Source organism: Pteropus alecto, unplaced genomic scaffold (assembly GCF_000325575.1).
Source record: "Pteropus alecto unplaced genomic scaffold, ASM32557v1 scaffold1197, whole genome shotgun sequence".
Lineage (NCBI taxonomy): Eukaryota > Metazoa > Chordata > Mammalia > Chiroptera > Pteropodidae > Pteropus > Pteropus alecto.
In genome coordinates, this window is record NW_006441068.1 from 183,614 (window position 1) to 210,094 (window position 26,481).

The 26,481-nt window shown below is 46.4% G+C and overlaps 1 protein-coding gene across 4 annotated transcripts in view; it reads right to left on the reverse strand.

Moving 5' to 3' along the window:
- Positions 1–25,165, reverse strand: part of TEP1 (telomerase associated protein 1) — a 32,987-nt gene extending 7,822 nt beyond the window's left edge. For 2 of the 4 annotated variants that reach the window (XR_003048306.1, XM_006918291.3), the window contains exons 1-39: positions 24,556–25,165; positions 23,230–23,412; positions 22,803–22,937; positions 21,895–22,056; positions 21,311–21,472; positions 20,924–21,004; positions 19,651–19,775; positions 19,282–19,439; positions 16,377–16,486; positions 15,744–15,834; positions 15,330–15,516; positions 12,617–12,785; positions 11,958–12,116; positions 11,719–11,796; positions 10,811–10,941; positions 10,427–10,486; positions 9,377–9,535; positions 8,567–8,743; positions 8,216–8,336; positions 7,514–7,638; positions 7,119–7,232; positions 6,909–7,026; positions 6,556–6,750; positions 6,248–6,423; positions 5,992–6,148; positions 5,711–5,890; positions 5,160–5,252; positions 4,737–4,869; positions 4,431–4,581; positions 4,044–4,177; positions 3,744–3,832; positions 3,353–3,467; positions 2,671–2,911; positions 2,350–2,473; positions 1,349–1,473; positions 1,154–1,253; positions 784–939; positions 426–638; positions 32–185 (exon numbers count right to left, since the gene is read on the reverse strand). Coding sequence is in view for 3 of the 4 variants with exons in the window: in XM_006918291.3 (XP_006918353.1) it covers positions 32–185; positions 426–638; positions 784–939; positions 1,154–1,253; positions 1,349–1,473; positions 2,350–2,473; positions 2,671–2,911; positions 3,353–3,467; positions 3,744–3,832; positions 4,044–4,177; positions 4,431–4,581; positions 4,737–4,869; positions 5,160–5,252; positions 5,711–5,890; positions 5,992–6,148; positions 6,248–6,423; positions 6,556–6,750; positions 6,909–7,026; positions 7,119–7,232; positions 7,514–7,638; positions 8,216–8,336; positions 8,567–8,743; positions 9,377–9,535; positions 10,427–10,486; positions 10,811–10,941; positions 11,719–11,796; positions 11,958–12,116; positions 12,617–12,785; positions 15,330–15,516; positions 15,744–15,834; positions 16,377–16,486; positions 19,282–19,439; positions 19,651–19,775; positions 20,924–21,004; positions 21,311–21,472; positions 21,895–22,056; positions 22,803–22,937; positions 23,230–23,412; positions 24,556–25,122 (5,908 nt within the window). In the remaining variant the exon portion in view is untranslated. The remainder of the gene's footprint in view (positions 1–31; positions 186–425; positions 639–783; positions 940–1,153; positions 1,254–1,348; positions 1,474–2,349; positions 2,474–2,670; positions 2,912–3,352; positions 3,468–3,743; positions 3,833–4,043; positions 4,178–4,430; positions 4,582–4,736; positions 4,870–5,159; positions 5,253–5,710; positions 5,891–5,991; positions 6,149–6,247; positions 6,424–6,555; positions 6,751–6,908; positions 7,027–7,118; positions 7,233–7,513; positions 7,639–8,215; positions 8,337–8,566; positions 8,744–9,376; positions 9,536–10,426; positions 10,487–10,810; positions 10,942–11,718; positions 11,797–11,957; positions 12,117–12,616; positions 12,786–15,329; positions 15,517–15,743; positions 15,835–16,376; positions 16,487–19,281; positions 19,440–19,650; positions 19,776–20,923; positions 21,005–21,310; positions 21,473–21,894; positions 22,057–22,802; positions 22,938–23,229; positions 23,413–24,555) is intronic. The other 2 variants (XM_006918290.3, XM_015594425.2) reach the window with 2 other exon arrangements.
- Positions 25,166–26,481: the final 1,316 nt, after the last annotated feature.

Below are 26,481 nucleotides of genomic sequence, written 5' to 3' on the forward strand. Positions count from 1 at the left end.
TTGAACACCCCAGCCCTTCTCCCTTTGGTACCTGAAGAAATTTTGTAGATCCTGATGCCATCTGCTCGGTGCCCAACAGCCACCCAATCACCATCTGGGCTGAGAGCCACAGAGAGGGCAGGAGAGAGAGAAAGGGAACCTAGGCACCCACAGGGCCGACCCAGATATCCAGACCATACCTGAACCTGAGGGCCAATAAAAAAAACTTAAAGATACCCCACTCCCACCCAAGTTACAGCCACCCTGTTAAAGCCCTCCTTCCAGAGACTCTGCTCCTGAGAGCTGCCCATATGCACACCCACACCCATCTCCCTGAAGCTCACACCAGCCAAGCTTCTCCAGTCTCCTCAACAAAAGCCCACCCTCATCCAAATATTCCTTGCCTTTGCTACACACTCCCCATAACCCATCATCTGTAACCTGACCTTGCCATCTTCTCCGGCCGTCAATAACTGGCACCCAGCACGCAGGAAAAGAGCAGCAACTACAAAGCCGTGGTGGGCAGGGAAGGCAGCCAGCCGTGTCCCCTCCTGCCAAGCCCACAGCTCCACCATACTATCTAGCCGGCCCACAGCCACAACTCGCCCAGGTGCACTGAAAGCCAGGGTACGGACAGAGGCTCCTGGGGCCCCCAGCTCCTATATGGGGAGGTAGAAATTGAAATGTCAAGGCCTGCTCTCAACATAGGCCCAAAGAGACACAAAATGTGGGCATCCATCATTCCCCACCTTCCATTCCCAATCTTCTATGTTCCTCCCCCAGGGCTACACAGGATCGTCTCACCTTAATGACTTTAAGCCCATCCACTTGGAAGAAGCTGAAGCTACCAGCCCAGCTGCCTATGGCTATTACCTGCCCCTCTGGGTGGAAAGCAATGGAGTTCAGGGGCTTGGGACAGGTGTGCTGGAAGGCTAGCTGCCCATGGACTGTGTCCCACAGCTGGAGGAGAGAGAAGGGCAAGAATCAGGTGCTGAATACAGATGCCCGAGCTCCTTAATCCTAGAACCCCAGGAACCTTGTCCAGTCCCCCACCCTCAGCAGGGAAACCTCCTCAGGCCAAGCAGTCGGCAGCCTCTGTCACGCTGAAAGAACAACCTTATGGGCTGACTCAGCGTTCAGGGCCACTTTGGCTACCACAGCTCCTAGTCTTTACCTTTAGGCATCCCCCCAGGCACACAGTAGCCAGCAACCGGTAGTCTGGGCTCAGGCAGCAGCCAGTGATTTGGTACTGGTGAGCCTTGGTCTGGAGCACCCTATCCCAAGAAGACAGAGTCAGTCCTAAGGCCCTCTGGCCATGGTTTCCCACAAACAGGGAAGTCCCTCACTCTGAGACATGGGGGACCCTTACCGACAACCATGCTGCAGGTCCCAAAGCTCCAGAAGCCCGTCAAAGGCAGTAACAAAGAGGGCATTGTCCGAGAGAAATGAACAAGAGGAGACCCCATCGCAGCCACTCACCACAGATTTTTCCTCCTGTGACAGACAGCGAGTGGGTCATGTCATGGACCCCCCACGTCAAGCCACTCTAAGCTCCAACCAAAAAGGAGGCTACATCAAGAAGGGTTGGAGCCCTTGGCTCTCTGCATTCTTTACATAAGTCTCAAAGTGTGGCCCTTTTTAACAGGTGTTCCTGATGTGGGGCCAAAGTTTAAAGATTTGGTCCCATTCCAGACCTAGGCCAAATTCATGTCCAATTGAGGCCCTCATAATTCAAGTGGAGTCCCTTCTCCCCAACCCCAAATCCTATACATATCCCCAAATCACAGAAGACTTAGAATGAGTTTGAGGAAGGAAGAACATTACACACATGCATATGATGGGAATGATACAGATAGGAAGAAAAGAGACCTACCTCTCCAGCCTAACCTATCATTGCCCTCCTTTAATAAGCATCCTCTGCTGTAATCATTCCCAGGAATTTACAGGAACCATTCTCCCCCATGTCTTTGCATAGGCTCCTCACTCAACCCGAAGGCCTGTCCTTCACTGTCCTATATCCTCCAGTCACTGTACCACTCACTCAGCTCTGATCTATGTGACATGGTTACGTTTGGTTTCTTTTTTCCTTCTATGTGTTATCTTTCAACAAAACTGACCACTTGGTAGGCAAAGACAATGTCTTAAATCTTCTGTTCCTTGCAATGCTTAGTACAATGCCTTGAATGAAAGGTGTGCAGCAAATATTTGCTGTGTGATTGATTTTTTGACCAAGCTCTTTTGATCTGAGATGAGGGAAGTAAAGTGGCTGAATCAAACAGGGTGATAGCAGGTGGGCTTGTCTTGTCTAGGGCCCCAGGGCAGTCTGTGAGGATTTTCTGAAGATAAACTGTTCCACCTTGAGTGTCATACCTGCCAGGTTCTCAGGTCCAACAGATAAACCGTCCCATTGGCAGTGCCCACAGCAGCTCTTTGCCCACTGGGGGAGATGGCCACGGCTGTGGGAGATGAAGAAACTGCGAGGGACAGACTGGAGCTAGAGAAAGAGAAAGGGAAGAAAGGGAGGAAATGAGGAATGAGAGGAAGGAAGCAAACGGGAATTCATCTCTGCATTTCTGTGCCTGAATCCCCCTCTCCACAGTGACTCTGGTCTGTCCTTTATTCTCCAGTTTCAGAAAGAGAAGCAGCTTGCTCTTTGGTGGGGTCACCGGAGTCTGGGGTCAAGGTTCTTACCTTTGCTGGCCCCCCAAGGTGTTGGGTTTATTAAGCCATCGTAGTATGCGCCGGCGGGGCCATCGCTGGGAGAGCTGGGGGGCCTGGTGGCAAAGAGGCGAGTCCAGAGGCTGGTTGGCCGCCTGCTGGGACAGGAGCAGGGGGTACTGACTGAGGACTGGAGCTTGCTGCTTCAGAAAGGTGTGAAATACAGCAATGTCAGCCTCAGGAAGCTTTTGTTCCTCTTCAGGGACTGAGGAAGCTGTGGAAGAGATGCAGAGGGTCACTGGAAGCCAGCCTGGACCCCCATGAACCCCAGGACAAAATGTAATCAATCATAGGTGTGTCAAAAATGTTAAGTCTCAAAGTGTGGCCTTCGGGCCCCACATCGGGAACATCTATTAAAAGTACCAGTCTTTGGGCCCCATGCTAGACCTAGGCAACCAGAATCTGTGGACCTAGAGATCTACAATCCAAACGAGTTTCCCAGGTTACTTTACACCCACTAAATAAAGTTGGAAAACCTCTGGTTTAAGAGATCTAGGCAAAAGGTCTCCTGAGACTCACTTGCTTATCCTTACATTTTCAATTTTGATTGGAAATTGGATCGTTCTTTCCATGACACCTCTCCCCGAGCAGGCTCTCCCATGAACACACCCAGGAACCTCATATTTCAGAGAAGTCAACCAGTGACTCATCTCACCATAGAGCGCATGGGCCTCCAGGAGCCGAGAGAGCAGACCCAGTTCCAGGTGTGCAGCCACCACATGGAGACTGGTGAGGAAGTCTGCAAGAAGGCCACGGTTCCCACTCTGGAGCTGGAAGGGCCAGAGTGAATTCATTAGGGATATGAAGAGGCTGGTGAAGAGGGACAGTCCAGTCTTTGACCTGCCTATGCAGCTGGAACCTAGTCCTAGGAGCTGGGACAAAGGACCTGAAGGAGACGAGCAGGAAAACCAAAAGGAGAAAGATAAGAGGGAGTTTGGGATGGGTAATGGCAGTGGTGATGGGAGTGGTGGTCAAGGTGGAGAGAGGTCTTAGAACAGCCAAAGCAATTGCTTGGGAGAAGGTGCCTATGGGACGTGAGGACTAACCAAGTGGTAAGGCAGGTCTCCCAGAGCCTCAGGAGGGCAACTTCGGAAGGTGCCTGAGGCATCAGGGTCACAGGTCTTCCATAGCTGAGCTGCAGATGTGGATCACAGAACAGACATTGAGATGGGCTCAGCCCAGAAGCATCTTCAAAGATCACACTGCTCAAACTATATATATCAAGCCATCCACCCATTCGGGAGGCAGGTGAGGGCGCCAGCCAATGGGGAGCACCAGCGAACAGTCCTGGCCTCCAGGCTCAGGCCCCATATTCACTGCCCCAAGTTCACTTGGGCTGCAATTACCTGCGATGAGGAAGTGTGCCGTGCTCTCCAGCCCCATCCTCTTCCCGTAGCGACATTTAGCTGCTGTTCTCAGGGGCCCATCAGTGAGGCAGAGCCGAGCACCAGGCCGCTCCAGGGGGCCCTCCCCCAGCAAACTGTCCTCGTGTGAGGGAGAGAAGGAAGGAGAAGAGGGGGAGGAGGTCCGTCAGTGAGCATCCTGGTACAGTTATGGGCTCCCATTCCCACCTCAAATAATGGTAACGAGTGGCAACCATACAGGGTCTGAGAGACAGGAGTCAGGGGCTATGCCAAGGGAAGGATAGGTTGAAGAAAGGATCATATGGAGCCCTGGCTCAAATATGGGAAGACACGGGAGGTCAGCAGGAGCTCAGATGGAGGCACTTGTACCTGCGCAGACTCTGGACAAGGTAGGCAAACGGGCCCATGGGGTAGGGGTCCCCACTGCTACCAGCAGCCACAGCTTCGTCCCAGGTCTTGGGCCCCCTGGGAAGTATCCGCCATACACTCAGCACTCCATGTAGCTGGTCCACAGTCAGACCTGAAAACACAAGCTCTCTGAGGCCCTCACCAAACCACACAGTGTACCCATCCCCAGGACATAGTTTTTCCTTGCCCTGCTCGCTGAGACCCCGGCTGAACCAAGATAATTCAACCCCTGAGCCCTCGGCTTCTCAACCCACCCCAAGCACTGACCACTACGTGTGACTTCAAGGGTGGCCAAGGCTTGGGGAAGGACATCGGGGCCATGCTCTTGCTCGAGGGTGCCCAGGATGTGCTGCAGCAACAGGGGGACAGTGGCGGGTAGGGTCCTCAGTCTCTCAGACACCTGGGAGAAGAGAGATGGGCTTCAGTCAGTGGGGGGAGGGGAAGAGGCAGATTCAGTTGTGGGGAAAAGAGGGGGCAGGAAGAGAAACCATGGGCAGGAACGAAAAGGAAAGAGAAATGGGTGGGAGAGAAGTGCGGCTGGGGGTGAAGTGAGGATGGGGAATGGGTGATCAAAGATGGCAAAAGATGAGGGTGGGAAAAGGTGAGGGATGGGGATGCAAGAAGCTGAATGGAGATGGGAGGTGAGATTAGGACTTAGAAGATGAGTGGGGATTTATAATCTCAACCGACCTGTTCATAGAGTGTGAAAAGCCGCAGGTGATCGGTGACTAAGCGAAGATAGAGCGGCAAGGCTGACCCCCGCTTCACCAGCAGCAGCTGCATCTGGCGAGATTCGGAGGGCTCAGCATGGGGGCCAGAGTGCCTGTCCACAGCCGGCCCTCCACCCCCTGCCCTCCGATCTAGCATGACTCCCACTGCAAGGTACTTCCTCCTCTGAGAGTCCCCAGCAGTGGAAACGGCAGCACCTCGGGGCACAGCCATCCCTTCCCTGTGCTGCTCTGCCCAGCTAGCCACTTTTCAGGGATTCTCCTATGGCTCAGCCTATCCCATCTGATAACCACAGCTTTATTCCTCTCCTCATCTGGGTAGGCCCCGGAGAGGCCATTCACCAAGGGAAAAGGCTGGGTAATATTATAAGGAATCATAGTTATCTTATTAACAACTTCCCCTGGCACAGAGTTCCTTAGAAAACAAAGCAGCAGCTGGTCTGTGTGGGGCAGCTGGTAGCCTCACCTCCCAGATTCACCCCACACAACCACCAGCCCTGGACTCAATCCAACCTGGTTGTTAAAAGGCGATTCTTCCAGCCGCTTCCCATACAAAGCCAGCTCCTCTCTCACCAGCTGGGCCCGGGCAGACGGCGCCAGAGGCCCCAGGGCTACCACATGGGCACCTTGGCTCTGCTCAAGGGTCTCCCCCAGGCTCACGTCACTAGACATGCTCAGCACCAGGTGCACCCACTGTGATATTTGGGCAAAAGGAAGGAGAAGGAGGAGGACCATGTTGGAGAGGTCCCTCTCCACCCTACTGCATCCCACCCCCACCTCCTTCTCCCACTTACCCGGGGAAGGGTCTTTGGTATCCAGTCTGAGATCAGCTGCCCATGCTGGTCCACCAACCGGTCAGCCCCATCAACGATCAGCACCAGGGTCTGGCCAGATTGCAAGGACTGAGCAGACTTGGGCAACAGCCTCTGCTGCAGCTCCCATACCAGGCTTCTGTACATGGAGGGGAAGGACCAGGGTCAGCAGAGAGGGAGACACAGGGGTGGCGTCATGAGGCATCAACGAAGCAGGGCTAATGGTGGGAATACACACCGGTAAGAGCTGGGGAGGGGATAAGGCTCTTGCAGCTGGCTATGTAGATAGGCACAAAGGCGTCTGAGCAGGGTAAGAGCAAGAGCTTGGTCAGGGCGGGCCCCTGAAAAGTGGAAGAAGACTAAGGGGGCCACCTTGGCCCCATCAGGAGCCTGCAGGGCTGAAATGAGGGATGCCTGTATGAGAAGGGAACAGGAAACATGGTCACATTTTACATGCACAAGCTCTCGTGCCCCATCTCCTCATCCTTCCTTAACCCACATAGCCCTTCCTCCCATCCTCCTGCCCAGGTCTCTGAAACTCTGTACCATGAAGGCAGTCTTGCCCTGTCCCGACTGTCCAGTCACCAGGCTCAGCTTCCCTCGGTGCAGCAGCAGCTGCTGCACTGTGTCCTGAAGAAGGCGAGGTCGGGCAGGACTCGGTGGGTTCTGCAGCTGCTGAAAGGTGGCCTGGACCACGTCATCATCTGGGATAGACACTGACTGCTCCAGCTGGGCTCCAGGCTGAGGGCACATGGAGGCAGTGACTATCTACATTTCCAGGGTCCTCAGGACCCTAGGCCTAAAACTCATGGAGTTCCCACCCAGTTACTTCCCACCCAGGAGTACCCAGACCACCCTACCCCCTTTCCATTTCCCTGGCCACCAATGCCCCTGCTGACCTGTAAGTAAAGCTTCTGAATCATATTCCATACATCCTGCAGAACCAACTGCCCAAACTCCTCCAGCCCCCCAACATAGGGCCGGCCAGCTGCGACACCCCCCCACTCACAGGAGTATCTGTGGGCAGAGCAAGCACAAGCAGAGTCAGCAGACCTGGCTTCCCTCAACACATCTCTCCATGCAGGGGCTCTCTACCTCTCCCAGTTCACCTGCGACAGGTAATCTCTTTCTGTTTGTTCAGGTAGCTCTTCAGTTCTGAGATCCGATGTACAGCCTCTTCAGACTCAGGAATAAAGTCAGGTTTCCAGGCATCTGGCACAGAGCTGACCACCAAAGATACCGAGAATGATGCTGGATTCAGACCCCCAGCCTCTCTCCACCCCAAACAGTCAGACCTGGCTGTGGTTCCCTGAAACATCTCTAGTGGAGATCTCCTGACCTCAGCTCCAAGGCTAATCTGGTGCTACAAAGGCAAAAGCCCTCAAAGCCCTATTTCTCTCTTCTAGCTCCCTCTCCCATACTCTGACTATAAGGAAAGAAGACATGGCCACTAGGCCTATCTAGTCTTCTGTGGAGACTGAGGCCCAGAGGCCACAGAAAGTACCTGAGGAAGCTGGAATCTCGGAAGTAGATGAGTGCTTGGGCAGAGGGCTGCAGACGGAGGCCCCGATTCAGGAACTGCATCACCTCCATCTCTGTCACAGAACGACCTGAAGGGTACTTCTGAGCCTGAGGGAGAGGGCAGAGAATAGGTGGGTTTAGTTCTATGTCACACTAGCCCCTCACTTGAGACCTGCCAAGACCCCAGGGCTCCTTCATCTCAATAACATTCCTCCCTCCTTGTGACACAAGCCAATAAAATATAGCTTACAGCCAACGTTTATTGAATGCCTGTCATGTGTTCAGCATTTTTTATAGATTTCTAATCTTCATACTAACCTTGCAATGGAAATGTCACTGTTTCTCTTTAGTATACGGGGAAACTGAAGCTAGATTAGAATAAGCTATTTCCCACTAAGCCACACCATGACAGAAGGGAGGTCAGAACCAGATCCGTCTGACGGTAAAACCTAAACAGACCTGCCCTCTAAACTCTCGTATCCCTTGGTCAACCCGGAGGTACTTCTCAAAGGAATTCCCTCATCTGGACTTGGCCGCTCACAGAATCTTCTGTCTGTATTTCACTTCGAGTCTCAAGGACCTGCCTGTGAGTAGTCCCGGGTTCTTGACAAACCATGGCTTTTCCCCACTCCTACCCCAACTTTCGTTTCCACCCCAGATCCTGCTCCAACCTTGTCTGCCTTACCCAGCGGAAGTGAGGATGGTCAGGAAGGTTGTAGGTGGGGGGAACGTAGCCATAGCGGGAGCCCAGAATCCCCACAAACAGATGTGAGTTCTCCACCTCCCCAAGGCACACTTCCAGTTGTCTACAGGAATGGTTATGGGTATGGTATCAGGGAACGTGAGAACAAATGAGGAGCCAGGGACTGGCTCATAACTGAGCAGTGTGAAGGCAGGTTGCTCTTGTTAGCATCCAAGGCACACTCCACTGCTCTCAGTCCTCAGCCCTCAGCCGTCTTCGCAGCCCCAAGCCTGCCCACCTCAGTTCCACCACCCAAGCTCCATACCCAGCCCCTCTTCTCTGTGGCCCCCACACCTGTTCCTTCCAGTCTCCTCCTCAGTGATGCCCCAGCGCAGGTCAATGGCACGAAGGCTGATGCGATGGGGGCCCGCTAGGGCCTGCAATGCTGGCAGCACAGACCTCAGCAACAGGTCCCGTTCCCCATGCATGTCCCGGAAAGTGGAGGAAATGAAAAGCCTGATGCTGCGCCATCTAGGGGTAAGCAGAGGGCTGGGGTCAGACTAGAGATCAGTCCCACAACCCAACTGCACAGGCGTGGCTGTGATCACCCTTTAGCACTGAGCATAAGTCTGGTACAATAGACAACAGGGGGGTGTCCAGAAGGTCTCCAGAGAATAACTTGTTTGTAGCCGCAACTGCAGAGCCCTGGAAATTAAACCCCAAATGCCAATTGTCATGCACCCCTCCTTTGTCAGCTAATAATTATTATACACTTACTATTTGCCTATGGAAGGCTCAGAACAACATTGTGAGGTAAGCACAATCACTATCTCCATTTTACTGATCAAGAACCTACAGGTGAAGGAATTAAGCAATGAGCCCAAGGCAAAGCCAGGATGAGAAAGCCAGAGGCCATGCTCCCAAGCCCTCTGCCTGAGCCCTGGCTGCATGCTGTCCACTTCACATTCTGACCCTCTTTTCCCCTGTAGAGAAAGGGGCATGCATGCTCACAATCTGACAATTTCCTGCCTGGAAAAGCAGAAGTACACCTCAGTGAATAGAGCAAGCAGCATTTCGACAGCCGGAATTTCGGTCACCTTGAGTTTCTCCAGGTTTCGATGGCAGCCCCTCCCAATTCACAAAAGCATAGAAACATAGACTGACCCAGGCTGGGAAATAGGAGCCAAGGGGCTTGGAATATTCTCTTCCAGTGGCCGGAGAGACAGGGCTCCTGTCTTTCCTGGGGGTGGTGGAATCTTGAATATTTTGTCCATTTGGCCCACATGTTCTAGAAGACGGGAGGCCCCACGTTCTGCAATGAATCTGACAAATAGTGACAAAATAAATGAGAGCAGAATACTAGGGTGAGAATCAGGAAGGTCTTCTAAGGGGACAGGGGAAAAATATATGGCTAGGTTTGGTTGCCCAGTTAACTGGAGCTCCTTAAGAAGATGATCATAAGCAGTGAATGTAGACTTAAAACAAATAAGGGTGCAGAACCACAGGAACAAAGGAAAAGAGAAGAACCCAGTTCTAGCTCCTCCTGATGTGCATGGTTATCATATACTTTCTATAGGCCCAGGGGAAAAGCAGCTGGGTGAAGGTATAATGATTAAAGGCCAACCCAGTTTGGGCTTGATCAGCTCAGTATCAGCCATGAAAGCTCCCTAGAGAAGGACAAATGTGCATGAGGCTTCCTAATAGGAGTTGGGGCAATGGGTGGCATCCAAAGGAAAGGAAAGGAAAGGGGAGAAAATATGTAAATGAGAAGGTTAAACATGGAGAAAAAGACAAAGTAAAAGGATTTCTATAAATTTGTCATAAATAAATATATTTAGCCTGGGATCAAGAACAGAACTAGTAGAAGTGATATGACCAACTCTTGAGTTGTTCACTTAAAAGCAAACACTACAATCTCCAAGTCCCCTTTTCCTCTTTCCTACTAGATGTAATACAAAAGTGATGGCTGGAGCTAGAGTAGCCATTTTGAACCAAGTGGTGGAAGCTGAGTATTTGATAATTGTGGAGTGATAAGATAGAAGGTGCCTGGGTCTCTGTAATACTGTGTTGCTGTTAAGCCTAGACAGCTGTAAAAGAGGAATAAATTTCTATCTTGCTTTAAAAAAAGAAGTAAATGGAGTAGAGACCACAGATAATCTCTGAAAGATGCTCTAATAAAGCCCCTAAACCCTTCAGTGCCCATACTGTACTTACTTCAGTAACCCGTCAGTACAGCCTGAGAGTGTCACGTCATTGGGATTCAAATCCTGGAACCTGGCAAAGGAAGAAGCCGATATCCATCAGGAACAGTACCAGAAACACAGAGTCACTGCCCCAAACACCCTAGGATAGACACCCCCAACCTCTGCACTTTTAATACAGTCAGGTGCTAGGCTGGGCTTAGGGTGAACCTTCACAAAGGGGTATGAGCTAGGCTGCAGACTTCACAGAAGTGTCTAGCACCTGAAGTGCAATAGAGGTAAGAGGCCAAGATGAGGAGGTGCCTGGCGAGCGAGAGGGTCTCAAGCTCTACCGGTGTAGAGAGGAAATATGGACCACTAAATTCTGGCACCAGACAAGCATTGTGAGCATCCTTACATGTAATATGTGCTTCTGAGGAGAACACCAACGAAGAGGCATTTGGAATTCACATGCTGCCAGAAAAGCTGTTTAGCCTTATTTACCAGTTTCTCATTCATAGTTTGGCCAAAAATGATGACCCTGTCTACCTGTAAAATAAAAGGGGAGGGGCTGAGACAGACGAATAGAGAGAAAGAAGAGATCTTAAAGAGCTCTGAACATCAAGAGAAGAGATCTCTGAGGACTGGGGGATGAGAAGAATAGAGCGGGATGGAAACTGCCTCTCCTGAGAGCACTTGGGACAAGGCAACCATTGCACCTGATTTGAATGGAGGGGCTTCAAAGTGAAGTAGAGGCAGTGGTGTGCTGTAGCACATTCAGGCTCCCCAGAGTTAGATGACTGTCAAATTTTTAGGAATTTTGTGAGCCAGTTGTTAAACATGGCCCCTATTAAATATTAAATTGTATAAACTTACAATTAAATAAATTATATTAAAAACAAAGGTAATTAATACTCAAAACGCATTACTTCCTAATTATTTTACAATATTTTACCATTATCTAGTCTTAATCTTACCTACATCTACCTTATCTATATCATGAAAAGACTGTACAATGGTGTGAAATGGAGCATCTCTTCCCAACTCTGTGTTCACTAACATCATGAAATCAGCTTGAAAGCAGACATGGAAGGAGTATTTACACCATGGAAATTAGCAAATGCTATCAACCAAGACCTATTTTCCCAGATTGTTGGTTGTTAAAACATTCACCAGCATAGTATGGGGTAAGGGGTTGCAGCCAGCAGGGAACGGATCTAGGTTCTGTTCCTAGTTTGAAAGGTTAGCTTTGAGAAATGAGATACATCAGTTGTGGAGGAAAATGTAGGGGAGAGGAGGATTTCTTGGGGACTGGGCAGTACTCACAGGAACTCTTTGGGCAGCCAGAGTCAGCAGGTACTTCCCAAAATCAGGTGGGGACCATTCATGATTTTCATTCAACTCCTGAAAGGAAAGAGGATCATGTTATGTGGTTACCTGGGAGATAGTAAGCAACAAATACCACAGCCTGCTTCGGTGTATATCCAAGCCTTTCCTGACTATGCAGGCTGCTCCCAGGCCCGTGTCTATTCACACAGTTTTCATGGTAGGGGTGGGTGACTGACCTGGACTTGAGCCTGGAGTTCTATGGCTGTCTTCAGGATACCTTCTTCTGCTTTAATCACAGCAGTCTTCAGAGCACCTCTCCTACACAGCAAGAGATCTGCGTGCTCCGCCCGTGCAATCATCATTCCAATCAACAGCAGCACATAGTTCAGTGGGGGCTGATTGGACAAGCATTAGGGTGAAATAAGGCTCCCTTACTTTCGAATTCACTCTTGCCCATCAAGCCCTGAAGGCTAAATACTACCACTGATTGTTGAAAAGGGGACAAAATCCCCAGTTAGGAGAGGACAGCTTCAGCAGCCCTTGGGAAGAAATGCCAGGGAAGGAGGTGGAGAGGGGCCGAGAATCCGGACCAAATTTGGCACTAAGATAAAAGGAGGTAAAAGTGACTATTTTGGTGACAGAAATTTAGAGAAGATTAAGTACCAGCCAAATGTGAAATATTAGTATTATAATCTTTGAAAAGGCTTGAGAACACATGCTAGGAATTGTCCTTAGGGACCAAACAAGATCTCATACCAGGAAGCAAATGTATGTCATTTATTTCACTTGCTTGCTTGCTTGCTTGTGCATGCGTGCTTATGAGAACCAGGTCTATAAATAAGATACCTTTCAGGATCCCCAGCATCCTACCAATCCCCACTTTTTATTTTTTTACCCCTTGTGGGTTGCTCTTGGGATAGCAGTTGTCTGCATCAGTGTCTGTCACATAGGCCAAGAGGGTGCGGCCTGGCAGCGGGGGCAGGCTATGCTTCACAGAGAGGTCCATGGCTGTCTCCAGGGCCTGTCGATATTGAGCCAGTATCTCACGGTCATATTTCCGCTGTCTGCAGGCAGTAAAGACACAGACAGAGAGGCTCAAGAGCTTCTCTGTTTGTCACTGTGAGGTAGATGAGAAGATGAGAACTTGCCAATCAAGTAGTCTTCACCCCCCCTCCCAGAGCCTGCCTCCAATGGCCATAGAGAAGATGGGAAAGCTCTTCCCTTTGTCCGCGTTCCACAGGACTCTTCTTAATCCATTCTCATGGCAGGAGAGAAGTCCTCTGTGGACCCACTCTCTGAAATCACTTGCCATGCTTAACACATCAGTCAATTCCTTCTTCATGAGGCAAGATTTAACTGTTACATATATTTAAATAGTATTTTAAAGAACAAAGACTACTTCCTTACTTTGAAAACTAGAAATTAAACGTGAGATGAATTAAAGAGCATTCATCTCACCTTTCTAATACGATCTCTATTACAGGATAATTTAATAGCTTTAGTTGATAAGGGAGGTTCTTTTGAGAATTCTAGTTAATAAATAAGAGGAATGATAGAAAACCCCCATTCTGTAACTGCTAATGAAACAATTGGTTCAGGCAAAGGTCATCAATGGATGAACCATTAACTTTACAGTCGAGAGATCGAGTTATCATCACCAAAGAGCACTGATCAATCTTAGCATCACTATGACTGAGACCACTAGACTTTGTGCCTCTTGATCCTGTATCAAGAAGCAAAAAAATCTGATGGTCTCACTCATTGTGTACAAAGGATCACATATGAAACATTCTTGTAAGAAAAAAAGTTAAATCTAAATTACTCAAGCCTTTTGAGCTAATGCCTATGGTTCATGCAACAGAGATACAAGTTAGATGACAACACAGGGAAGCAGACAAACCCAGAATGTAGGACATTCTGTGGGGTCCCTGAACCTGGTTTCCACAGCAAGTCAATGACATGAAAACAATTAAAAGATTAAAAGAGATTTAAGAAACTTAATAACTAAATGTAATGTGTATGTCTTGTTTGGATTCTGATTTGAACAAAACTATGAAATAATATTTTTGAGACTAATGAACATTTTTAATATGGACTATATAATAAGTGATAATCCATAATCCCAAGGATTTTTTTTTTAGTTTTGTTAAATATATTGACATTCTGATTATATAAGAAAATGTCTGTTTTAAAGATATGAGAAGTATGGAGGGGCAAAATAAAACGTGTCATATTATTTGACATTTGTTTTTAAAAAACATCTTTCAAAAAAAAAAAAAGAAAGAAAAGGGTCAGGAAAGGAAGTGTGGTAAAATGTAGATAACCATGGAATATGGTTAACAGTTTTATGGGAGTCCATTATACTATTCTCGTTACTTGTATGCATGTTTAAAATTTTTCATAATTTTTTAATCTATATAATTCAGTAATTTCTATCAGTGCTAGCCAATAGGATTAAAATACAATTAATGAAATTAAAATTATACATGTAATTTAAAATTTTCTAGTAGCCACATTAAAAATAAACAGGCGAAATTAATATTACATTTAACCTAAGACATAAAGATATTTTCATTTTAACATGCAATTAATACAAAAATTATTAATATTTTACATCCTTTTTCATACTGTCCTTAAAATCCAGCATATCTCAGTTATGACTAGCCACATTTCAAGTGCTTAATAGCCACATGTGGCTAGGTGCTACCTCACTGACCAGCAAAGGCATACTGTTTGGATTATATCCTTGGTTTGATTCTTAACAGCCCTGTGCTCAGCCACTGATCACTGGTTCAAGACATTCTTGATGACTGAGTTCTACCAGAAGGTTAGATGAGCTCTACCTTAGCCTTGAGTGAAAATGTATGAGGATACTGTCGAAACATCTGAAAGGACAGGGTGCTGGGACTTCATCGAGCTTACAGAATAGATTTTACGTCTGTGTTTGAACCTGACTGATAACTACATATGCATCAAAAAAAAAAAGAAAAGTAAATGGGTCAGAAAAGAGAGCAAGAGAAACAAAAAAAGGATATCACAAAGAAGAAAAAGAAAAAAAACATGAAGCAGAGCAGAAGCAGAGAAGACACTAGCATGCACAAAGAGAAAGGGAGATGCTACACAGACTCATGGAATCCACAGAAACCAATCAAATAATCACAGAGAATACAGCAGAGACCTAAACACAGATTTCGTTTCATGATCTCTCTATAAGACAACATTGAAGACAAGGTTTTCTGTGCAAGAAATGATTGGAACCAAACAAGTCTGAGCCATTGGGATGACTGACAAGCATATGTTTACAGAATAAAAGTTGGGTTCCCAGGTGACTCCCAAATCCTGTCAGGGTACCTCTTGCTGCCCATCCTTTGCTCCCAGATAGCACATGTATGCACGCAGGCACGCGCGCGCGCACACACACACACACAGCCATTGGGATGACTGACAAGCATATGTTTACAGAATAAAAGTTGGGTTCCCAGGTGACTCCCAAATCCTGTCAGGGTACCTCTTGCTGCCCATCCTTTGCTCCCAGATAGCACATGTGTGCACGCAGGCACACGCGCGCGCGCACACACACACACACACACACACACACACACACACACCTGGTCCTGTGTATTTTCAGCTTCTCCCGCTTGAGTTGCTCATATATCACAGGTATCGCCATTGCTGCCCGAAGTTTCCGACGACTTAAGAGGGAAGGCTGGCTCTCTTTGGAATGCCTCTTGCCATTTCTTAAGTTTCTAATCATTATCTGCTTCATCAATTGTGTGTTGGAAGGAAATGGTAATTCTGTGTGGCAACAGGTGAATATTTTCAGTCAGGCAGCTTCTATTCCCTCATCTTGTTTTCCCATCAACCTGTCCTGTGCCACAACCCTTGGGGCTGGCAAGCATCTGACCTTTGCCCACCCTACACCCTGAGACTAGAAGGCAAGAGGCTGAAAATTACCAGTCACGTTGCCTTGTCTATTCTCAGACATGAAAGACAAACAAGAGTTGGAAGAAAAGGGATAATACCTTTATTTTTTAATTGACCCTCAAGGCCACTGATGGAATCATGGGCATTAAGGAATCTGAATGGAAACTGTCGACTGTGGATCACGGATTTCTGGAAAGCAATGGAGGGGTCATGAGTATGCGGGGCATTAGGGGCCTCAGTGACCAGGAATAAGAGATAATCACTCCAGATATGTGGAAAGGTGAGGAAAGACAAGATGGATATCAGAGAAGAGATATAGAGAAAGGGAGAAAAGAGAAAGTCGTCATGTGAGAATATGAGAAGAGGTAAAGAAGAGAGGTGAGGAAGTAACGGAAGGGGCCTGTTTCTCATCTGTCAGACTCCCTCTGAAATAAGTTAAATCACAGAAGGGCCTCTTCCTGGTAAATCACTAATCTCAGAAAATAAAAAGGAAAGTTCTTATGCTCTAATTTCTCAAAGGGGTGATGAACCCCCCGATTTATCTCCCCCAACCTATCTGTATCTCCAGACTTATTTACAGCCCACATGGAAATAGCCTAGTGGCCATGACCTTCCCTAGCCACAAAGAAAAGCCTGCAGCAGCATCTCCACATCCACCTCTAATATTTACTGTATAGATTAAGTCAATCTATAGAAGCGGGGGCACACAGCTGCCTGCCTCACACACATACCGCATCTTGGAGTCTCTGGAGTACCAGCTCGTGGTGGCGGGCACTGATTCCAACCCGCAGCAGGTTGCACAGATTCCGAAGCATGGCCATGAAAGGAAGCTTCCCACTGTCTGCAGAAGATCGGGAATAGGGTAAGAAAAGCGAACAAAAGATGAGAGAGAGAGGTCAGAGACCAGAGAAAGGAGTTCAGAGGCCATGTAGAAATTTCAGGATGTAGGGAATGAGGTCCTAACATATAACCTATCCTACTCAAAATGTTTAAAGGTCTGGAAAGAAAAAAATAGGGTTGGCCTGAAGTTTGGAGCAAAATTTATACAACACTATTTATGGGATGGCTGTTTCGATAAATAACTTATGTTTATCCCTTTGTCTGTTGGGTCCAGCCCTGAGATTGGGCTCAGCTGGCAAAATATATTCTCCATACTTTTCAGATAAATAAAAGTGAAATGTCCGAGTTTAAGTTTGTTTATTTATACATTGTATACATGTAGTACAATCATTAGTCAACGTTTCAAGGCACGATCTACACCTATGGTAAGGTTCACCATTAATAATAGTGACCATAAATCCCTATTTCAAATAGTACTCTTGATACCTTTTAATTTTTCTAGCAAACTTGTTGTAAGATCTGATTAAATAGTCATTGTCATTTAAGTACAGGTGAAAAAGACTTGTAATGAACCAGAATTTCACCTGTCACTTTCTTACTGTTCACTCATCCCTGTGATATTAGTATTATCTTCAAGTCTTAGTTTCCCAATCAAAATCTTTTTAAGGTTTATGTCAGTTTTAGAGGGTTAGTTTGGTTAATACCGAATACTAATTATAAATCCATTTATGGCTCAAAGGTAAGTTGTGATTTCACATTATGTAGAAACCAAAAAAGGTGAGGGAGCATCATCAGTGCCCTCATATTATGGAACTCTTCCTCAATAAACCTCAACGGTCATAAGTGACACATAATCACATAATCATATACTATGTGGACTAAGTGACTATAGGGATTTAATCTATAGAGTAAATATTAGAAAAATGCCTTCTATCTTTTAGGTCAGGGGTCCCCAACCCCTGGGCTGCAGAACGGTACTGGTCTGTGGCCTGTTAGGAACCAGGCCACAGAGCAGGAGGTGAGTGGCGGGCAGTGAGCAAAGCTTCATCTGTATTTGCAGCTGCTCCACAGCGCTAGCATCATCGCCTCAGCTCCACCTCAGATCATCAGGCATTAGATTCTCATAGGAACACTAGTCCCTGATGCTAAAAAGGTTGGGGACTGCTGTTGTAGATAAAGGTAAACATAAGTAGGAGGTGTGATATTTTTCCTGGGTACCCTAGAGGTGCATTCAGACCACTTTAGAGACCAGACCTGTCAGCCCCTATACCCACATCCCAGGCAACACCCTGCACTATCAGCAGTTTTCAACAGGAGAGTAGAAAAATTAGGTTGTGTACACAATATGAGTGATGTGTGACAACTAATGAACTATTGTATCTTTCGTGAAGTCACAAGTTTCTCTCAACTGTCGCCATGTATGAAAGTGTTTCTAGATCATTTTGGTAAGAATTTAAGTCCAATATCACATTTATGATACTAGAAAATAACATGAGTATTTATCCAATAGACTGAGAAATTCACTGATTTTATTCCAAAAAATTGTTAATGAGCCTGTGGTCTCCAAAGAAGGATCTGTGTATCTAATTACATTTTACCTTATATTTTATACTTATGTTTATATAATATTTTCCTTTATGTATTTCTGTTTACTCTCTTATCTGTTTATATAATTATATGTTATGTATTTCTTAAAGTGCATAATTTATTAGTGCATGTAAAAAATTTTTAAAAATACATGTACATATATTCTGGTGTATTATAAAAATTTTTGACCAAAAAACCTTGGAACCACTGGGTTAGACTATGGGCATTTATCTCAGCCAGGAAATATATTTTTAGTATTCAACGGCTGAGGGAAGACGTGGAGGTGATGCACACTAGAGTCACCTACATATACTGGCTGCCATCCAAGCCTTTTTATTCTACTCCATCCAAAGTTAAATCAATATTGAGGAAGAGGTTGTCGGACATCTGAGTGCATGTGTGTGTATTTTAATGCCCATGTGATTCTGATGCGTACACCACCAGTGACAACCACAGAGTGAGAGGAGTGCTAAGCAACTGAGCAACTCAGGCTGACTCAAGTACAATATAAAAATGGCAGTTCACAGAGAAATAAGGCAAAAGCTATCTTGGGCTTCTGAAGCTCCAAAATATAAAGTCTATAAAACTCAAACAGTCAAAAGGCCTACAGGTAGATATTTCTCAAAAGAAAGAAGTTGACTTAAAATTTTCAAAGATATAAGAGGAAATAAAACAAAATAGAGCCTTCTATAATTAAAAATAAACTAACAACAATTTAAAAAAAAAAAAAAACCACAGAGAGAAAGAGAAGATTGAAAGTAAGTTGGTCCTCCCCTATCTGAATTTAGTTTAATCAATGTGGGCAAATTACCTTAAATGTCATGTCCTGAATATGAATTTCTGTGGAGATTCCACTGTGCCTTGTACCAGTCAGTTCTACCTTGTTTGGATGAGTTAGACAGATATTGATACAAGTGAGGTCAGAGGGAAGTTACCACTTTTGTCATGTGTTGATAAAGGCTTACATATCATCTAACCACATCTGAAATAATTACCTATCTATGATGCCAATGCTATTCAAAGCAGGCACCACTGTCCACTTGGGTGTGGTCAATGGCAGACCTTATAAGTCCAATCGTTTTCAGTGACGCAACTACCAAGCAAGAAGATAACTGCATCCTGCCATGGAAATCTTCTAGCCAAGGTCCAAAACAGAGAGGCATAAATGGAGAAGAGAAGAAGGGAGTGTGATGGTCAGGGTTCCCCTACCAATGAGTTCCTCCCAGACAGAAGCTTTGTTTCCCCGCAAGCTCAGCTCCCGCTCCCAGGTCTCTGGCCTAGCCAGCTTCATCCGCTTCCCAGCTCTGCTAAAATCCCACGGTCCAGGGAGGTGACTTCGAGAAAAGGCCTGTAGGTTGGAGGGGTATCTGGAACAGAGGAGGAAAAGCTTATTATTTCAAAGTCAGGTGAAAATAACTCAGGAAAGGTGAGCCAGTCAAAGCCAGTCAATCTAATTTATAGGCCATGTTTGCCCAAACCAATGTTGCTGGCCTCCGAACTACAGTGGTTAGAGTCACGGATGTTGAAAAGTCATGGAGTTACCCAAATGGAATGTACATTCAGGGTGTATATTCTCACCTGTAGCCCAGCAGGGCGTAGACGTGCTGGGCAGGCTCCTGGATATGCAGTCGCTGTACTAACTTCTTCAGGGTGAACCTTGGTTGATTTTTTTTCTCTGGCACTGCATTGTAGGTCTCCTCAAACTGTGGAAATATCCCCAAATCCCACAGGGGTCATTTAATCTATAACCATGGTCATTTTCTTCAGAATGTAGAACCTAAGACCATCCGATACATATGAGGTCATTTCTTTCCCCAAAGTAGATTTGGGCAAAGAGTGGGAATAGGGAGTAAAAAACTCTAGCAACAAGAGCTCTTATGGCAAGCATAAGATTGCAGTGTTTTGGGGTCACTGTGTTTCATTTACACAAGACTGAACTATCAATGGTAAAGTGAGATGACTGACTTGTGAAAAACAAGATAGGGATAGAATGAACAGAGAATACCTAGTTCTTAGAGGATAGGGAAAAGCAGTTCTTATTTAAATCACTGAGACTTGGAACAGGGAAATGGAGGCAACAGAACAATGCAGGCTGTAAGGAGTTAAAAAACTGAAAGAAGCTGGCTTTCAGAATCTTCTATGGTAGAAGAGCTAAGTTTGGGATATGTTAATAGGATGAAGAGAAAAGATCAGTTGACCACCTGAGAATGTGTTTTCTTGTAATGCTAATATGTATTTGCCTAATAATCTATTTTAATGATGATGATGGTGATAGATAACACTTATTCAGTGCCAGGTATTGTTAGAAATACTTGAAATACAATAACTGATTTAATCCTCACAAACACCCAATGAAGTAGGTACTGCTATTATCCTCATTTTATACCTGAGGAAAGTGAGGCAAGAGAGGGTAAGTCATTTGGCCAAAGTCACATGGCCCTCAAGTGCTGGTAGTGTTGGGATTCAAACCCAGGTGCTCTGCATCCATATTCTATGCTCTTAACCACTAAGTGCAATGCATTGTCATTCATGCAAAACCAATTTGTTTGACTTGTGTTTTAAACTTCCTATGGAAGGTAGATGTTTCATGTCTTTAACTCATTTATCCAGCCAGACATGCGATTCATCAGTAAAGTATAATACTTAGAAGAGTGAAATGAAATAAACAAAGCTTTTCCCAGTGCTCTCAAAACCTAACCCCGTAGTCAGGTTGAGATTCCCCAGGTAGGAGACTAGCATGTGCCTACCACACCCATTATTATATCTCTAAACCAAATGGGATTCCATTTCTAAATATTAGTTGAGAAAAGATTGTACATGCACATACAGAACCACAGAACAAGGCACGCACCTTCTTCTGTTTATTCTTAAGCTGCTGCTGAAGGTGCTTTAGCAAATACTGCTGTGTCTCAGAAAATGGATGCTCCGTCTTCTGTAGGGACAAGAGGAGAAGTTTCCAAAAGAGAAACGAAGTTGGCCCTGGAGAGCCCTATTCCAATAGCCCCGAAGGCCCATCTCTATCAAAAAGGAAGCCAGCTAGGACAGATGCAGGCTCTGCCCTCTGCCTCAAGCTCTACCGGGCCCTTCTGCATTTCTCTGACTCCATTTGCTCCTGGTGGTAGGAACACGTCAGATGCTTAATGTGGGATCCCCCAGGGTCAGCATGTTCCTTCATCCCTCCCTTTCGAGAGAAAAGGGACCTGGGCTATGAATGACCAGGGTTGAGACAGAGACTGACTGGAGGGTGTGGGGGTCTGCGGGGACGTCTCTTGGCCCGATGCTTCCGGGGGTTGTACTTGGCCAGCTGGTACTCATCAAACTGGGCAAATTTGTCCGTCATGGCAGCACGCAGGCAGGCAGGCAGAGGCACCAGCTTGTTCTCCTCTCCTTCTGCCAGGCTCTGTCAGAGAGAGAGAAGAGACCATCAGGAGTGAGCCCCAAACAAATCCTCCAAAACAAAACAAGACTCTTCATGGGGTTAAATGAAAGCACAAAATAAGGAGTGAGTTCCCAACTCCAGCTCTAAAATTACAGTTTCTGTGGTACTGGGCTAGTCAGCAGACTTCAATAATTCTCATTTTCCTCACTGTAAATACAAGGTCCAGAATAGACCAATTTTTCTAACTGTGGTCCAGCCCTTCTCAATCGTATTCTCCCTCTGGGGCATCTCAGCCTGATACCAGGAAATGTTGTCCTGTCTGGACATCAAGGTTGAAGACAGCTCAGGGGAAGCCAAACTATCTGAGATTTTCTCTAGGGATGCAGGGAGCAAAGAAGAGGGAATCAAGTGAGGGCCAAGGCTTAGGGAGGTGAATATCATACCTGATAGAACTCAGCTACCTGGATCCAATCAGAAGGCAGTTGGACAATGGCACAGAAATATCGTCGCAGGTGGGGGCGGCAGACTGGCAAGAAGGCAGCAATGGCTAAGACTATGTTGGCTACATCCCGGACATTCAGCTGCTGCCTGGCGTACAGAGATGCCTAGGGCACAGAATGGTGAGGGTGAGCATTTCAGTCACTTCTCCCAGAGCTTCATGCCTTAAACTAACTTGCTTATCTAATCAACCTGCATAAAACCTTTACTGAGCCCTCCATATTGTCTATAAAATATAAGGTCCAAGCCTCTTGGCTTTGCATCTAAGCCCTCCATAATCTAGCTTGTATCCACCTTTGCAACATATCTTCTCCTGAGTCTACGGATCTCCTCCCGGGTCAACCAGGCCCCTTCCCTCTTTGCAAGACCTCCCACCACCAGCATCTATCAAAGACTTATTAAGTGTTCAAGTGCTGATTAAACCTGCCATCTTCCAAAGCCTCATATAAAACATTTTTCCCCTCTACTCTGCTTCTGAAACATTCACTATCTACTAAGCCATTTGCATTTACATAATATTTGGGAGTGTTTTGCCGCTATAACAATACCATAAGCTCCTTAAGAGCCAAATCATGTTTCATTCTATCTATTGGTATGACTCTCAAGGCCCAGTACTGTGTACTTAGCCTGTGTACTTGCTGAACAAATGAACCCTCATATGCTCCTTCCCAATCCCACCTGTCCTACTCCTCAGAGAACCCCAGGGACCAGACCTCCCACTCATCCAGAGACTTTACTCCCTTCCTAAGTAAAGTACCTTCCACCTGCAGCATGAAGCTGGTAACCATCCCCCTCACACACCATAAGCATGTTCCTAGCTCCCAGCTTTCCACACCCATCCCCTCCTTTGTACCTTGAGGATAAACTCAGGCTCCAAAGGAGCAAGTTTACTACAGACTTCCAGGAGGGAAGCCTTGGTAGGGTCCGCTGCATCTTTCTTCTTTACATTTGATGCCACAGTGGAGCACAGCAAGCTCATTAGAGCCATCTAGGAATTGGGAAAGAGGGGTAGAAAGAGGAAATGAGGACCAACTTCAGCATCCACTCAGGCCAACTTAGAAAATCAAGGACAGAGAGAATGGACCCCAGATTCAAGAATATATTTGTCCAACCCAGAGTTTAGAAAAGGGGATTAGGAAGTGAGAAATAAGAGCTGGGTGCCACCCTTCCTTCCCTTTCCACCTGTGAAGATCTGGTTCAGCTTTAGGGCACCACTCCTCCCACCCACCCCCCACCTTTCCCTCCACTACCATCAACCTCTCCCATTATGAAACTTTTACCTTCTTTTCCTGAAGGGCCTGGTCTGTGAGCTCAGGATGAGATTCAGAGTCCCCAGCGGTGAGCTTCAGGGCCAGCTCCTCCACTTCCTCCTCCTCTCCCAAGCTTAGACTATAAAAAGGCATTTGAGCCTCTGCCCATTCCTTCTCTTCCGACTTCTTCTCTCCGGAAGAGGACCAGTGACCCTGGGGATGGTGGCAGTTAATTACAGCATGCACCCACAACCCCTTGAACATGGAGAGATCGGAAGGCAGCTCCCAGGGATAGGAAGAGTCTGCATCTATCCTCTAGTACCAACTCCTTTCCCTTCACACCCAGTATTGACCTGTCCTGTCTGGTGTAGGTATCTTACTGTCACACATACCACCTTCCCCAACTAAATCTTCTGAGCCTTTGCTCAGATGCCTCATGATCTTTCCCCTTGCTTTCATCTTATTGATGTCACAGCCTAGAGCCTGACCTCACCACCACCACCCGCCACACACACATATACCTCCTATGATGCTATTAAAGTATTCTGGAGTCAAAATAAAAAGGGCCACATCCAGGGTCAATCCCCTAGCAACCTTGAGCTGCTTAAACTCTGAACCTCAGCTTCCTCATTCTCTACCACCTACCTGATGGGGCCACTAGGAGACTAAATGGGATATTGTGTATATGACTTCCAGCAGGTTGCAAAGCCCTAAATAAATGTTAAGATGGCAGTAGTTGTCATCCTGACAATGACCCTGTGAAGCAGATTTTCACTGACCTCATTTTAAAGGTGAGGAAATTAAAGCTTCAAAAGGTTAAGAATTTTGCCTAAGGTTGTATGGCTTGGAATTAGCAGAGACAGTATAGGGCTCAGATTAACCTTTCCTTCTGTCCTAATCTCAAGGCTTTGGAGGAGAATGTGTGTTTGTCTACTGATTCTGATATGTATACTAAATGCTCATGTATATGTGTACAAGTGGACATGTGTTTGCATGTGCACATACAAGAAGGTGGGAAGGGTATAGCAGATGTGTCTCATGCCTGAGATAAGATCTCGAAAGCACTTGATTTAACTCTGCTACTGCAATATAATGCTGGCTCTCCTCCTGAGTAGAGGCTTTCTAAGGACAAGGCCTGTTTTTGCTCTAATGTCCAGAATCTCTGAACTAGATATGCAATAAGGGTAATGATGCTGAAGAAGATAGCCCTGGGGTAAAAGACACCTCAGGAAGAGGCTCTGAAGAGAAAAGGTACACAGACACAGAGCAATACAGAGAGACACTGTGACACTGAAAGCTAGGGACTAGAGCATCCAACAGACATGATCAGAGTCAACGAGCATCTGGAGCTATTACCAAAGCTGTTTCCTGAGTTCTCTCTGTGACGGATATGGATTTCAGGGCCCTGGGGTGGGTCAGAAGGCCTAGTCCATCAGAGAGGCACTCTGCCCTCCAAACTGGAGGCTCAGAGAACACATGGTTGCTGGTATTCAGGCTACACAGATCAGCTTGCACCAGGGGAGATATCTGGGGACCCTGGGGCACAGGGCTGGCAGACACAGTGCTCTTTAGAATGTGGAGCGTGGCCAGGCACCGGTTCTCCAAAGAGAGAATGTTCGGGTGGGCAGACACATGCCCATGTGGTTTCTCCATGGCCTTCAGGTCAGGGAGCATGGCCAGGCACCGGTTCTCCAAAGAGAGAATGTCTGGGTGGGTAGACACATGCCCATGTGGTTTCTCCAAGGTCTTCAGGTCGGGAAGTGTGGCGAGGCACTGGTTCTCCAAGGAGAGGATGTCCGAGTGGGCAGACACATGCCCATGTGGTTTCTCCATGGCCTTCAGGTCAGGAAGTGTGGCCAGGCACTGGTTCTCCAAAGACAGAATTTTCGAGTGAGCAGACACAGGCCCATGGAGTTTCTCCATGGCTGGAGCCCAACCAATATATCCTAAAAGGAGAAAAGGTGATGAGCACCTAGCTATACTTGGAGTGCATTTGCACTGGAAATATATCTTTCTCATAGCCCTCTTGGTAATGCCAGTGACCTGCAGGCAGAGAATAACCAATATTTCTTTTGCCAGAACTGGTTTCATTATAAGGATATATTCAGAGAGTGTTATACAGCAGGGGTCCCCAACCTCTGGAACTGGGCCACACAGCAGGAGGTGAGCGGTGGGCTAGTGAGCAAAGCTTTGTCTATCTGCAGCTATTCCCCAGTGCTAGCATCACCGCCTCAGCTCCACCTCAGATCATAAGCATTAGATTCTCATAGGAGCACCAGTCCCTGGTGCCAAAAAGGTTGAGGACTGCTGTTCTTCAGTGAGAATACAGGGGGTACTCTAAGAGAGAGGAGTAGAGAAAGGTAAGGCAGAAGCTTAAGAGCTTAACCAGAAGCTTAACCAGCTACTGTCCTGATTTTCCTCTTAATTCTGTCCACACCTTGTTGAGGTTTCCTTCTCTGCTATTCCTTGAATATTAATGCTCCTTAGAGTTCTATTCTAATCATTCTATATACCTTCCCAGTATGGTCTCACCTATTCTGTGACTCCAAATAACATTTCTATGGCTGACAACTCACAAATTTATTCCTTGATCTAAATCTCATCTGAGCTTCATACTCATTTACCCATTTGCCCATTGGACATGTCCATTTAGATGACATAAAGGTACAAATTCCAAAGATCCCACTCCTCCATCTTCCCCAAATCTATCCCCTCTCCTTTGCCCCTTCTGCTTACAGGGATATGGAGTAAAATAGATTTGAGTTTAAATCCTTATAGGACCTTAAATCTACTTGGGACCTTGAGCTAGTTACTTAAACTCTGTGTGCCTCAGTTTCTTCATTTACAAAATTGGGATAAATGCCTCCCCACAGAGTTGCTATAGGAATACATGAGAAAAAATATATTAAGCCCTTAAAGCACTGCCCGGTGCTTAGTAAGTATTCAATAAATGGAATCTATGGTTACTTGTTATTATCACCCAATAAACTACCAAATCCTATTGATTCTACTCCCTCAGTGTCTCTCACATCTAATTCTCACCATTTTGCCTGCCATCACCTTTCTTGAAACCTTCCAATCCATGTGGCACACAGTATGTAGATCTGTCTAAAGGCACGACCCAATACATACCCCACCGACCTTTTACTACATTAACTTGTTTATTTTATCATGATAAAAAAATTATCTTGTTTACTTGTTTGCCTACTTGTTTACTGCTTCTCTTTAATAAAATAGAACTCCCTGAGGGTCAGGACTCCTTGGTCTTGTTTCCCTCTGTAT